General features: G+C 64.2%; 1 protein-coding gene across 19 annotated transcripts in view; it reads left to right on the top strand.

The window, feature by feature from the left end:
- Nucleotides 1–14,152, top strand: part of RBFOX3 (RNA binding fox-1 homolog 3) — a 135,852-nt gene that overhangs the window by 107,810 nt on the left and 13,890 nt on the right. For 14 of the 19 annotated variants that reach the window (XM_056505979.1, XM_056505985.1, XM_056505974.1 and 11 more), the window contains exons 3-4: nucleotides 988–1,029; nucleotides 8,762–9,098. In XM_056505979.1, the coding sequence (XP_056361954.1) occupies nucleotides 8,997–9,098 (102 nt within the window). In that variant the 5' untranslated portion in view covers nucleotides 988–1,029; nucleotides 8,762–8,996. The remainder of the gene's footprint in view (nucleotides 1–987; nucleotides 1,030–8,761; nucleotides 9,099–14,152) is intronic. The other 5 variants (XM_056505990.1, XM_056505987.1, XM_056505989.1 and 2 more) reach the window with 1 other exon arrangement.

The raw sequence follows: 14,152 nt of genomic DNA, 5'->3' as shown, positions 1-14,152 counted from the left end.
AGGACACCCAGTCCCACAGCTGGGTGTGCCCTGCCTGGGGGGAAGGGGGACCCCAGCCTGGGTGAGAGTGTTTGGAGGGTTTTTATCATAAGAGTGCTAATGGAAGTCAGCACCAGCCTAATGAGCTGTGCTCCTCATGAATCCGATTCACTGAGGCAGGAATTAGCATAATTGATTATCCTGCTGAGCGGATGGGAAGCGTGTTTGCTAACACGAGTGCCTGGAGCAGTCCCTGTGCCTCCTGGGCGCCTCTGGGCCCTCCCTGGGCTCCCTGGGCCGGGCTGTGAGCCTGGAGCTCTGCCCAGCCACGGGACCCTCCTGGGGCTGCCCTGCAGTGGGCTGAGCTCTGCAGCTGCAGTGCTGGGGAGCAGAGCTGCTGGGCAGGGGCATCGGCACTGGCAGGTCTCCAGAGCAGAAGGGACAGACACCCAGAGCCCCCTGGCTCCTGAGCCACTCCTGGGATGGATCACCATTCTCATTATTTCCGAGGGTCCAGCATGATTGATGAATGTTTGCCTTGGCCATGCTGCAAAAGCCAATTAGTTGAAGTGCAGCTTTCAGGAAGTTTTCTTTGAAATTTGGCTTAATTTCCAAGAAGTGCCCGAGCCAGGAGAGCAGCAGGGCCGTGTGCTGCAGGGGCTGCTCCTCCCAGGAGTGTCACTGCTGTGGGCAGCGGCTTTGGGAGCACAGATGTGCAGCCAGCTGTGCCCTGCCCCGGCCTGGGGAGTGCAGGGCTGTGCTGCAGGGCTCTGGGGGAATGAGGAAATAGCCCATGGTCTGTGGGAGCTGGTTTGTGTGCTGCTGGAAGGGGGCTCCTGCGCCCCTCACCCTGGGCTGGGGCTGCTGGGGGCTGGGCTGAGCCCTGACCAGCTCGGGGAACAGCACCTGTCCGTGCTCATATCCCAGCTCTGCAGCCCATGAGCAGGCAGCACTGACTGATGATGATCATTGATGGTAATTCTTCCTCCTCTTGCCTGTCTTTTGCAGAGCCCAGTGTGAGCGCCACGGGAGGAGCTGGGCTGAGTCAAGGTAAGGAGGGTTTGGACCCTGGCTGCCCTGGGCTCTGCCTTGCTGCCCCAGGGTCCCTCCTGCATGTAAACCTGCTTGTGAGGGGCTGGCAGTGGGTGCTTGGCACCAGGGCCGGGCACACCCCAGGCAGGGCTGGTGGGCACAGGGGTGGCAGGAAGGCTGCCCACTGCCCTCACAGCTGTGACACGGATCCTGCACGGGGGGAGCCGAGGCTGACGTGCCTGGGGTGGCTGTGTGTGCTGGCTTGCTGTCTGTGCCAGCCCTGGAGGAGCCCTGAGCCCGTGCTGACCCGGCCTGGCAGCTCCCACCGCAGGGGTGTTTGTCCCCAGGGTTCTGGCAGGTGTCACAGCAGCTCAGGCTGGCCCTGGGCTGAGGCAGGTCGTGGCTGGTGGCTGTGGAGGGTGGCCCAGAGCAGGCCAGGTGGAGGCTCCTTCCTGTCCCACCCTCACTTAGAGCAGCAGGAGGATCCTGTCATGGAGGGGGCACTGAATCCCCCCGGGTCCATCCCACTGAGCACAGTGCTGCCCTCAGAGCCAGGGCAGAGGGCAGCAAAGAAAGCCAAGGGGCTGCAGAGGGTGAGTCCGGTGCATCCATGGCTCTGGGGCCTGGCATGGGCTGGGTGGGACCAGGGCAGGGGCACTGTGCCACAGGAGCTGCCAGCTGCAGCACAGGGCACAGGTCTGGCAGGGGAGCACTGAATCCCTGGCACACACTGCACAAGGATGGGGAGACCTGCTGGAGGGGATTGTGGTCTGGAAGGGCCCTGAGATCTGTGGGAAACGTGGAGAAAGATCTGCTGGAAGGAGCAGAGAGGCTGTGTGGGAGCAGGGCGTGCAGCACGAGGCAGGAGGGACGGGGGGAGGGCTGGGCTGGGCTGGGGGACACGGCTGGTCACTCTGGTCACTCACAGCAGTGAGGGCAGGGGGACACGGGCTGGTCACTCTGGTCACTCACAGCAGTGAGGGCAGGGGGACACGGGCTGGTCACTCTGGTCACTCACAGCAGTGAGGGTGTGGGGGACACGGCTGGTCACTCTGGTCACTCACAGCAGTGAGGGTGTGGGGGACACGGCTGGTCACTCTGGTCACTCACAGCAGTGAGGGCAGGGGGACACGGGCTGGTCACTGGTCACTCACAGCAGTGAGGGTGTGGGGGACACGGGCTGGTCACTGGTCACTCACAGCAGTGAGGGTGTGGGGGACACGGGCTGGTCACTCTGGTCACTCACAGCAGTGAGGGTGTGGGGGACACGGCTGGTCACTCTGGTCACTCACAGCAGTGAGGGCAGGGGGACACGGGCTGGTCACTCTGGTCACTCACAGCAGTGAGGGTGTGGGGCTGGGGGTTTGGCAGGTTGGGGGGACCCCAGGTCGCAGCTGGGGCTGCGTTTACAGGGCACAGAAAGAGAGGAAAGGGTTTGGGTCGCTGAGGTGTAAGAGGGAGCAGGAGCCCCCCGCCCCGGCTGCCTGCAGTGGTGCCTCTGCTGCTTTATCACCCTCTCCTGGTGCTGAATTATTGAGAGTGTTGCTCTCGTTTATTGCCGTGCTGGAGGAGAGCCGCCTCCAGCCTGGTGCTGCTCTGAATATGATTATGGGGCTGTAGATGTCAGATCCAGCTGGGCCCTGAGGACCGATCTGCTGGCCCTCTCTGCTCTGCCTCCCTCACCCGTATTTATTCCCTCGCTGTCTCTGTGGGCCTGGCTCAGTGCTCACGGTCCCCTCGCTCCTTCCCTGCAGTGCTCGAGGAGCTTCTGGGTGTCCCCAGCCTGGGGTTCCCCCGTGCCCACCTCAGCTCTCTGCTGCTCAGGTGGGTCCCAGCCAGTGCTGGTGCCCACCCTGTGCCACACACACCCTGCTCGGGGTGGCTTGCACCCCTCCTGTTGTGTGCCACGTGCTGGCACCCTGGGGGCTGCTGCTGGAGCCCCCTGCCAGCCTGAGGGCACAGTGCCAGTTCAGAGGCTGCTTTTCCTTGGGAAGCCTTTGTCAGGCAGTGGAGCTGCTCTCAGGGAAGGGGGTCCCTGGCAGTGCAGCATTTCAGTTCCTGGTCTGCACTTGCTCCTTCCTTGCATCACCCTCCATCAGTCCTGCATCACCCTCCATCTGTGCTGGGCCTGCTGCTGGTCCTGGCCCCAGCCTTGTTGGTGGCTCTGTCCCCAGCAGTGGTGGCCCTGGTGGCCCTGCCAGCCTGGCTCTTTGCCCTGCTGTGGCCCCAGCGCTGCCCACCTGGCCGTGAGCTCCAGGTGCTCTGCCACGCTGCTCTTGCTGCAGGTCAATGCTCATTAAATCCAGGGAGCCTAATTGTCATTGCATGTAAATACTGTGTCAAGGGAAAGGGCTTCAGGCAGGGCAGGGGCAGGAGCCAGGCACAGTGACAGGCTGTGCTCAGCCAGGGCAGTGAGCCAGAGCACAGCTGGCAGCAGCTGGAGGTGCAGGATTGTTCCTGCTGCGTGATGGGGACACGGGGCAGCTGCATGGAGGTGTCACTTTGGGGAGCACAGGCTCCTGTGCTGCCCATGGGGCTCAGGGCAGAGGAGGGGTGACACAGGAGGCTGTGGGACATCCCCAGTGCCAGCCCTGCTGCTCTGCACGCTGCTGGCAGCTCTGCCCAGAGGCTGGTGGATCCCCAGGTCCCATCCTGTTCCCCCTGCTGTGGGTCAGGAGCATTAAATAATTAATCCCATTAAACTTCCACAGGCTTTCCCTCCATTCCTGCTCCCTCCTGCCACAGCTGCAGTCTCAGGCACTGGCTGTGCTTTGGTCACAGTCCCCTCCTCACCTTGGTGCTCCATCTCTGGGGATTCAGAGCAGGCAGTGTCTCCAGTGACCTCTGAGAGCTGCTGGAGGAGCAGCAGGAAGGAGCAGGGAAAGACAGAGAGGTTGAGCAGGTGCCAGGGAGGTTTCTCAGTCGCTCTGGCTGTCCTGGCCTGTGCCCCGAGCTGGGGCCATCCCCGTGGCCGAGGTACTGGGGGCGTGGGACCTTCCTTGCCATGGGATGTTCCTCCTCAACAGCAGCTCAGATCTGTTAGTGCCTTCGCCTAATTGCTTGATGTCTTTGAATAACTACTAATGAGCCTTTAATTAACGAATGCCACGGCTTGGGGGCATTTTGGAGTGGGTGGGAGGAGAGGATTACGTTGGTACCGCTGTCCCTGGGTGCTGCCAGCACTGCACTCACAGGATGAGCCCAGGGAGGCTGAGCACCTGGTCTCCCCACAGCTGTGCCCTGTGCCCCACAGCTGTGCCCTGTGCCCACAGCTGTGCTCTGTGCCCCACAGCTGTGCCCTGTGCCCACAGCTGTGCCCTGTGCCCCACAGCTGTGCTCTGTGCCCCACAGGTGTTATCTGTGCCCACAGCTGTGCCCTGTGCCCCACAGCTGTGCCCTGTGCCCCACAGCTGTGCCCTGTGCCCACAGCTGTGCTCTGTGCCCACAGCTGTGCTCTGTGCCCCACAGCTGTGCCCTGTGCCCACAGCTGTGCCCCGTGCCCCACAGCTGTGCTCTGTGTCCCACAGTTGTTATCTGTGCCCCACAGCTGTGCCCTGTGCCCCACAGCTGTGCCCTGTGCCCCACAGGTGTTATCTGTGCCCCACAGCTGTGCCCTGTGCCCCACAGCTGTGCTCTGTGCCCCACAGTTGTTATCTGTGCCCCACAGCTGTGCCCTGTGCCCCACAGCTGTGCCCTGTGCCCCACAGTTGTTATCTGTGCCCCACAGCTGTGCCCTGTGCCCACAGCTGTGCCCCGTGCCCCACAGCTGTGCCCTGTGCCCCACAGCTGTGCCCTGTGCCCCACAGCTGTGCTCTGTGCCCACAGCTGTGCCCCGTGCCCCACAGCTGTGCCCTGTGCCCACAGCTGTGCTCTGTGCCCCACAGGTGTTATCTGTGCCCACAGCTGTGCTCTGTGCCCCACAGTTGTTATCTGTGCCCCACAGCTGTGCCCTGTGCCCCACAGCTGTGCCCTGTGCCCACAGCTGTGCTCTGTGCCCCACAGCTGTGCTCTGTGCCCCACAGCTGTGCCCTGTGCCCCACAGCTGTGCCCTGTGCCCACAGCTGTGCTCTGTGCCCCACAGCTGTGCCCTGTGCCCCACAGTTGTTATCTGTGCCCCACAGCTGTGCCCTGTGCCCCACAGCTGTGCCCTGTGCCCACAGCTGTGCTCTGTGCCCCACAGCTGTGCCCTGTGCCCACAGTTGTTATCTGTGCCCCACAGTTGTTATCTGTGCCCCACAGCTGTGCTCTGTGCCCCACAGGTGTGCTCTGTGCCCACAGCTGTGCCCTGTGCCCCACAGCTGTGCTCTGTGCCCACAGCTGTGCCCTGTGCCCACAGCTGTGCTCTGTGCCCCACAGCTGTGCCCTGTGCCCCACAGCTGTGCTCTGTGCCCCACAGTTGTTATCTGTGCCCACAGCTGTGCCCTGTGCCCCACAGCTGTGCTCTGTGCCCCACAGTTGTTATCTGTGCCCCACAGCTGTGCCCTGTGCCCCACAGCTGTGCCCTGTGCCCCACAACTTGCCCTTGGCCCCTGGCTGTGCTCAGCTGGGCTGGGGATGGGGCTCCAGGCAGATCTCTGGGCCTCGCTCCTCGTGGATAAAGTTTGGAGGAGCCCTGAGCTTTTCTGGCATTTCCCAAGGAGAGGGCAGCACCAGCAGCTGCCAGCTGTGCTGCAGGTGTGCCTGGAGCAGCCAGGTGTGCTGTGCTGTCCCTGCCAAGTCCCCTCAGAGGTTTGGGGGTGCATCCCACCAGTGCTCCCAGTGCAGGCTCTGTCCCTTGGCTCCAGCTCCGGAACAGTGGCCAAAACCTCTCCTGTCCCAGTGCCATGTTGTTCTCCTTCTTCCAGAAAACAAAACCAAGGAGCCCTGAAGGGTTCATTTAAAATAAATAAAAGCGGGGAATTGTGCTGATTTGGAGGAAAGGCAGCCCCACCCTGAGCGGGGAGAGCAGCGCCAGCCCGGCCCCGGTGGCAGAGAGGGATGTGCTGAGAGCTGCAGCCCTGTGCAGCTCCAGCCTCTGATCCCGTATCTCACACGCGCCCTTTGCTTTCCCTCGGCTGATATTTATTAGGTTTAATTTTACTGGGACACGGCTGTAAGTGAGACAGATGGAATGGGGTCTGTGCGCTGGTGAACACATCTTAATTAAACAGATAAATAAACTTTCCTTCCAGGAGGCTTCAGTCTGGGAGGTGCTGCCCGGGGGCCGCGGCTCTGCGGGCTGGCACGGCCCTGGTGCCACCAGCAGTGCTGCCGTGGCACTGTGCACAGCCTGGGCAGCGGGGCAGGGGCAGCCCCTGGTGGCAGCAGGGCGCGGTGTCCCGGGTCCCGCTGCAGGGACAGCGGCAGGAGAGGCGGGAGGAGGCTGCAGCCCCCTCGGCAGAGCTGTGCCCGTTCGCTGCTGGCTCGGGGCAGCGCCAGCTCGGGGTGCTGCCGCCGGCCAGGAATGCCTTTGAGTCACGCTGGCCGGGGCGGCGCGGGGGAGGACGGCACATTACCTCATCCTGGAGCCGCTCCTGCCTCACGTGGCTCCTTCCCGGGCACCGCAGGGCCAGTGTGCCAGGCCACTCTGCCCGTGTCACCTCCAGCAGCTGCAGTGGAGCCAGGCCCAGGCCCTCTGGAGCTGCCTGTTGGCTCGCTCAGGGTGTCCCCAGGCTCTGTGGGGTGCCTGGCAGGTGCCTGGAGGAGCCCCAGCTGCCTGAAGGGCTGTGGGAGGACATTTGTCCCTCTCAGAGCTGTCCCACATCCTTGCCCAGGTGCTGGAGTGCACAGGAGGGCTCCCGGGACATGGGGGTCCCTGGGAAGGGGAGCTGGAGCCCAGCAGGAGTGTGGGGTCTGAGCACCAGGGTGTGCCAGAGGGGCCACGGCATCTGTCGTGGTCCTTGGGGCTGGAGGGGGAGCAGCTGTGTGGGCACCCACGGGGAGCAGTGCCTGGGGATGCTGTTGGCAGCAGATGTCACTGCTGGACCTTGTTGGTGCCTGGCACCACGAGGTGGTGGTGACAAAGCCTCCCCCTGGCCTGGCCTGGCCTGCCCTCCCTGATTCGGCTCCTTGCAGTCCCCTTGGAGTGCAGTTCCCCAGTCCCAGGCCCCGCATACCCTTTCTCAGGGCTCCCCCAGGGCTGTTTGCAGCAGGTTTCCCTGGGCCGGCCGTGCCACACGCTGCTGCTCTGGAGTGTCTGCAGCAGGAGCGGCACCAGGACACTGCAGCATGTCACTGTGCCTGGGGATACTGTGGAAAATCCCAGCTCCAAGCGGCTGCTCGTGTGCCGGAGGCTCCGGCAGAGACGGAGCATCAGCAGCTGCTGGCACAGCCCTGCCTTTGTGCATCACATTTGGCCAAGATGGAAACTGAGCCCAGCCCAGGTTTCGTTTCCTCCATGCCCCAGCACAATGCCGCCCTGGCAGAGCTGGGTGTGAGCTCTGGGGCTGCAGGGAGGGCCCCGGGGCTGCTGTGCGGCCGTGGTGGGTGCAGGTGTGAGGTGGGACAGGGACCCGAGCGAACACTCGCGTGTGCCCGCACTGGTGTCCCCCACGGGCGCTGGCATGGCACGTAGGCATTGCCATGGCAGCTGTGACAGCCGCGAGCCTGGCATGGACGCGTCAGGGCTGCCGGCAGCACCGCGGGCCCGTGGAAACACCAAAACTCCCCTCGAGCTCTGCCAGGGCTGAGCTCTGCCCGCCAGCTGCTGGTTCTTGGGGCGCAGGGTCTCCGAGGCTCTGGGGAGCGCAGTGCCACGGGCAGGGCCCCTCATGTCACCCCAAGGCGCAGGGTCCCCTCCTGTGGGGCTGGCAGGAGGGCGGGGGCTCACAGCGCCCTGCCTGGGGCTCCCGCACCTTGCGGGGCTGAGCAGCGATGCTCAGGGTGTGCGGGCAGCGCTGGGGCTGCGGCTGGTCCGGCAGGGAGCGCCGTGCGAGCCGTGCGGGGCCGTGCGGGGCCGTGCGGGGCTGTGCGGGGCCGGTGGCTCGGGTCAGGCGGATCAGGGGCTGTGCGGGGCCGGTGCCTCCGGGCAGGCTGTGCGGGGCCGTGCGGGGCCGGTGGCTCGGGCAGGCTGTGCAGGGCTGTGCGAGGCTGTGCGGGGCCGTGCGGGGCCGGTGGCTCGGGCAGGCTGTGCAGGGCTGTGCAGGGCTGTGCGAGGCTGTGCAGGGCCGTGCGGGGCCGGTGGCTCCCGGCAGGCAGAGCAGGGGCTGTGCACGGCTCCATGCGGGGCTGTACGGGGCCGGTGGCTCGGGCAGGCTGTGCGGGGCTGTGCGGGGCTGTGCGGGGCTGTGCTGTGCCCGGCTCCGTGCCCGGCTCGGGGCCCGGCAGCGCCGGCGGCTCGCAGCGGGAGCGCTGCGGTGCGCACGTGTGCGGCGCTGTGTGCGTGGGGGATCCCGGGCAGCCCCGGCTCCCCGCGCACCGCCGGAGCCCCGGTGAGAGCGTTCCTGCCCCGGAGCCCGGCAGGGACGCGGCTCTGCCGCTCGGCCCCATCCCACTCGGCTGCTGGCCCAGCGTGTGCCGGGGTGGCGAGGGCGGCGGGGAAGCCATCTGCAGAGCGGCGGCGGCGGAGGGGTTAAGTGCGGGATCAGCTGTTCTCATGTCATTACGGATTCTCTTCATTTTATACAGAGCTCTGTTTGATGTCTGAATGCACAGGGGACTCCCCCTCCTCCTCCAACTCCCACCCCTTTTATTTCGCTCCCGAGCCCTCTCTCCTTCCTCCTCCCCTTCCTTTCTCTCCCGCTCCGCTCTGGCTCACGCACACCCTTTGCAGACCGTGCGCTCAGTGCCAGTGGCTAATGGCCCCGAAGTGAAGAGCCAGGCGCTGCTCCGGCGGCGGCGCGGCCGGCCTGCCGCAGATGAACGCTCCTAAGTAGCGCCGAGGGGTCGGGAGGGACGGCTCGGAGGGGAGAGCCCGAGGGGCCGGCCGGGAAGACGAGGATAGCGGTGGATAGCGGTGTGCGGAAGAGGACGGACCCGCGAGCAGCTCCACGGCTACCTGTCGACACATGCTGTGCTCCATGGCTAACTCGGGCTGCCTCCTTGTCTCCAACTCAGGCATGCTTCCTCACTCTCTCCCCTGTCCTCCAGCCTTCCTCTACCTCCAACAGGTAAGCCACCCTCTCCGGGGGATTTTTTTTGCTTTCCGGTTCACACGTGTTTCTGGCTGGTTCCCTCTCGGCAGAGGGTAAGAGCCTGGCAGCTTCCTCCCAGCCTCGGTCGGAGCTGTGCCGGCTGCAGCTTGTGGGGTTTCTGTGGTTCCTTGTGGGGTTTGTGCGGTTTCTTGTGGGGTTTCTGCGGTTTCTCATGGGGTTTCTGCGGTTCCTTGTGGGGTTTCTGCGGTTTCTCGTGGGGTTTGTGCGGTTCCTTGTGGGGTTTGTGCGATTTCTTGTGGGGTTTGTGCAGTTTCTTGTGGGGTTTGTGCGGTTTCTTGAGGGATTTCTCCAGTTCCTTGTGGGGTTTGTGCGGTTTCCCGTGGGGTTTTTCCGGTTCCTTGTGGGGTTTCTGCGGTTTCCCGTGGGGTTTCTCCGGTTCCTTGAGGGGTTGCTCCGGTTCCTTGAGGGGTTTCTCCGGTTCCTTGTGGGGTTTGTGCGGTTTCCCGTGGGGTTTGTGTGGTTTCCTGTGGGTTTCTCCGGTTCCTTGAGGGGTTTGTCCGGTTCCTTGAGGGGTTTGTCCGGTTCCTTGTGGGGTTTGTGCTGTTTCCCGTGGGTTAGTGCGGTTTCCCGTGGGTTAGTGCGGTTTCCCGAGGGGTTAGTGCAGTTCCCCGTGGGTTAGTGCGGTTCCCCGTGGGTTAGTGCGGTTCCCCGTGGGTTAGTGCGGTTTCCCGTGGGTTTGTGCTGTTCCCCGTGGGGTTAGTGCAGTTCCCCGTGGGTTTGTGCGGTTTCCCGTGGGTTAGTGCGGTTCCCCGTGGGTTTGTGCGGTTTCCCGTGGGTTTGTGCTGTTTCCCGTGGGTTAGTGCGGTTTCCCGTGGGTTAGTGCAGTTCCCCGTGGGTTTGTGCGATTTCCCGTGGGTTAGTGCGGTTTCCCGTGGGTTTGTGCTGTTTCCCGTGGGTTAGTGCGGTTCCCCGTGGGTTAGTGCGGTTCCCCGTGGGTTAGTGCGGTTCCCCGTGGGTTTGTGCGGTTCCCCGTGGGTTAGTGCAGTTCCCCGTGGGTTTGTGCGGTTTCCCGTGGGTTAGTGCGGTTTCCCGTGGGTTAGTGCAGTTTCCCGTGGGTTTGTGCTGTTTCCCGTGGGTTAGTGCTGTTTCCCGAGGTGTTAGTGCTGTTTCCCGTGGGTTAGTGCTGTTTCCCGTGGGTTAGTGCTGTTTCCCGTGGGTTTGTGCGGTTTCCCGTGGGTTAGTGCAGTTCCCCGTGGGTTTGTGCTGTTTCCCGTGGGTTAGTGCGGTTTCCCGTGGGTTAGTGCGGTTCCCCCCGTGCTGGCGGGAGCACGGCCAGGGCAGAGGCGCGGGCAGTGCGGCAGGCAGCGCTTCCCCGGCTCGGCGCTGCTGCCGCCGGGCGATGATGGATGCTCGGACGGAGGAGCGCGGCTCCTGCGTGGCCTGGGCTCTCCGGAGAGAGGGGAAGGGGCTGAGCTGAGCGCACACGTGCGGCCACGTTTGTGCGTGTGCTGGCGCTGCGTGCCCGCGGCCGTGCGTGGCCTCGTCCGCTGTCACAGGCGGGTGCTGCAGAGGGACCGGGGGCAGGCAGCCCGGGCAGAGGCTGCTGAGGCCGGCAGCTTGTTCCTTCACCCGGGCCAGGCTTTGCTGTGCCCCAGAGCTGTCCTGGCTCCTTCACCCCAAGCGCCGGGTGCCCGGGCCCGTCATCCCAAGGGAAGCGCAGCCTGGGAGAGGCAGCACCTTCAAATGCCTCTGTGCTGCCTCGGAAATCCCAGCCAGGCAAAGCACTCCATCTGTGCTTTCAGAAGTTTAAAAATTCATGGCATCCTCCCTGCGCTCGGCGTGGCCAGCGGCAGGGACAGGCAGAGGTGCCAGCGCTGCGCCCAGCAGGAAGGACAGGCAGCGCTGGGGCTGGATGTCTGTGGCCAGTGGCCGAGTGGGGTGGTGGCCAGAGCGTGGGGATGGGATGGGATGGGACGGGACGGGACGGGACGGGACGGGACGGGATGGGGATGGGGATGGGGATGGGGATGAGGATGGGGATGGGATGGGGATGGCAAGGCCCAGGTCACGCCGTCCCGCCCTGGGGCTGGGCAGGCGGTGCTGGTTACAGGAGGGGGCACAGGGGCTGCGGCACGGCTGCGTGATGTGTGGCACCCTGCAGGGGCAGGGCCTGGGGATGGGGACAGCCAGGCCTGGGGACAGGGACAGGAGACAGACAGCCAGGGCCTGGGGACAGGGCACAGGGACAGCCAGGGCCTGGGGATGGGGACAGCCAGCGCCTGGGGACAGCCAGGCCTGGGGACAGGAGACAGCCAGGGCCTGGGGACAGGGCACAGGGACAGCCAGGCCTGGGGACAGGGGACAGCCAGGGCCTGGGGACAGGAGACAGCCAGGGCCTGGGGACAGGGCACAGGGACAGCCAGGCCTGGGGACACGGCCTGGGGACAGCCACGGCCTGGGGACAGGGGACAGCCAGGGCCTGGGGACAGGACACAGGGACAGCCAGGCCTGGGGACAGGGGACAGCCAGGGCCTGGGGACAGGCAGGCTCTGGGAACAGCCAGCGTGTGGAGACAGGGCCTGGGTCAGCCAGGGCCTGGGGACAGCCAGGTCTGGGGACAGGGCCTGGGGACAGCCAAGGCTGCCCCAGATCTCGCTCTTGTCTTCCCAAAGCTGCCCTGAGGTCCCTGTGGCCGTTGCACATGTGACACTGAGCAGAAGCTGTCCCTGAGCCCGTCCAGGGCCTGGTTTCTGTCCCTCTGCAGGCAGCCCGGGCGTGCTCTGGGCTGGCAGGGCCCAGAGCCTCCCTGCAGCACGGGGGTCCCTCCAGCTGGGGTCCCCCTGTCCCTGGGCACACGGGGCTCAGCTGTGCTGCTCTCCTGCCCTGCAGAGCCCTGCCATGGACCAGCTGGGCTGGCAGACTGGTGGCAGCGTGGCCAGGCTGGTGCTCCCAGAGCAGGACAGAGGAGCTGTGCTCCCTGGGAAGCAGCGACTCCCCAGGTGTGCTGCCCTGCACCTGCACCTGCACTGCCCGTTCCCCCATTCCCTGCCTGCTTTGCTGTGACCAGCGTGTTCTGCATCTCTCCCTCCCCGCTCTCCCAGAAGCCTCCTGCTCCTTGGCAGCAGCTCTGGGCTTGCAAGCCAGGAGGAGGGTTTTATTACAGGATTTGGAGTGGGATTGTCAGCCGGCTCATGAGCACCATGGAGGGGAAAGTCTCCTTCCTCTCCTGGGGTTTATGCTGTGCTGGGGTTCTGCACCCAGCACCTGGGGACAGGTGTCCCTGATCCGTGTCACACCAAGGGACAGGGGTGCCACTGGTGCCATCCCGTGGGGCAGGGCATGGGCCTGGCTGTGCCTGGCACCTGCTTTAGTTTGCTCTGGATTTTAAATGTGTCCCCCTGGGAGCACACAGGGAGCAATGCTGCTTCTGCTGGCTCTGGCCAGCTGGCCTGGCTCACCTCTGTGAGCACGGACACCTGAGAGGGTTCAGCTGACTCTCCCTGAGCTGGTTGTGCCGTGGGTCTGGGGGACTTGGTTTTGACCCCCTGGGTTACAGGTCCAAACCCTTCTGGGTTTGTAAGGAGGAGTACCATGATGGTGCCTGTGCCAGTGAGCAGGGCTGGGTGTGCTGGGCTGGGGCATGCCAGGTGCACAGTGACTGCCCTCACCCCTTCAGACACTGCTCTCCCTGCCAGGAGCCTGTGGCTGGGCTGCTGCCCGAGGGTGCTGCTGATGTTTGTAGCTCCCAGCCCCAGCATTTTCAGCTGTGTTGGGATTTGAAGGGATGACCAAGTAATGAAGCTCTCAGAAAAACTTCAGTTCTTCCAGCTCCAGGGAGGGCCCAGCAGTGCCATGGCTCTTCCAGGTGCTGTGGGAGCCTCTCAGCTCACTTTGCTCCACTCTGTCCCTGTGGCCACCCTGGCAGGGGCTGTGGGCTGTGGTGCTCTGGGTTGTGCAGCCACCCCGTGCCCAGGAGCTCCCCCTGGCACTGCCAGGCTCCAGGGGCAGGATTCTGGAGGGCAGGGGTACAGCAGGGTGGGTGCATGTCTGCAGCAGAGCAGCCTGGGCAGGTGGGAGTGCTGCATCCTTCGGTGGGGCTGGCAGGGACGTGTGGCTTGTCTCACTGAGGGTCTGGGTGTGGAAGGACACTCTGGTGGCTTCGTTTTGGTAGCAGAGGAGTCAGTCACTGCTTGGAGCACATCTCAGCTGTTGTGAGCAAGAGATGGCTGCAGGACAGGGCTCAGTGCTGACCCAGGGCAGGCCTGGGCTCTGAGGTTAAGCATGAGTTCTCTTCCCTGGCACAGTCCTGGTGCAGCTCCAGCCACGTGCAGGTGTGACCCCAGCCCAGCCCAGGTGGATGTACAGGTGTGCTGGATCCCCTGCAGTGCAGGTGTGACCCCAGCTCAGCCCAGGTGGATGTACAGGTGTGCTGGACCCTCCTGCAGTGCAGGTGTGACCCCAGCCCAGCCCAGGTGGATGTACAGGTGTGCTGGATCCCCTGCAGTGCAGGTGTGACCCCAGCTCAGCCCAGCCTAGCCCAGGTGGATGTACAGGTGTGCTGGAGCCCCTGCAGTGCAGGTGTGACCCCAGCTCAGCCCAGCCCAGCCCAGGTGGATGTACAGGTGTGCTGGAGCCCCCTCAGTGCTGCTCCTCCCCAGGAACATCCCTGCTGCTCACAGTCACACCATGGCTCAGGAGACTTGGCTGAGCCGTGCCTGCCCCGCCGGGAAACAGCCCCTGCAAATCCTGCTTGGAAAATTCCTTTGCAGAAGGGCTGCTGCCAAGTTTAGCTGGTGTATTTTTAGGGAGCAGGTCTATTCCGAGCGGTTGCAGCAGCGGCTGCGTTTCAAACCGGGTTTCTCCTGCTCTGTGTGAGACCTGCACAGCAGCTCCCAGCCCTGGCCCTGCTGTGGCAGCTGAGCTCTCCATCAGGACGGGCCCTAGAGCCCCAAAAACACGTTTTGTGCTTCGGGTTCTTCCACATTGAAAAGTGACATTAATTTTAGCTTTGCAAGGCTGGTTTTGCCACAATAGCTGTGATTTTGGCCCACACTGCCTGGAAATGCTCT

This window comes from Oenanthe melanoleuca, chromosome 18 (genome assembly GCF_029582105.1).
Source record: "Oenanthe melanoleuca isolate GR-GAL-2019-014 chromosome 18, OMel1.0, whole genome shotgun sequence".
In the NCBI taxonomy this organism is placed as follows: domain Eukaryota; kingdom Metazoa; phylum Chordata; class Aves; order Passeriformes; family Muscicapidae; genus Oenanthe; species Oenanthe melanoleuca.
Note: the sequence above shows the minus strand (reverse complement) of the source record. Positions and strands in the feature narration are given on the sequence as shown.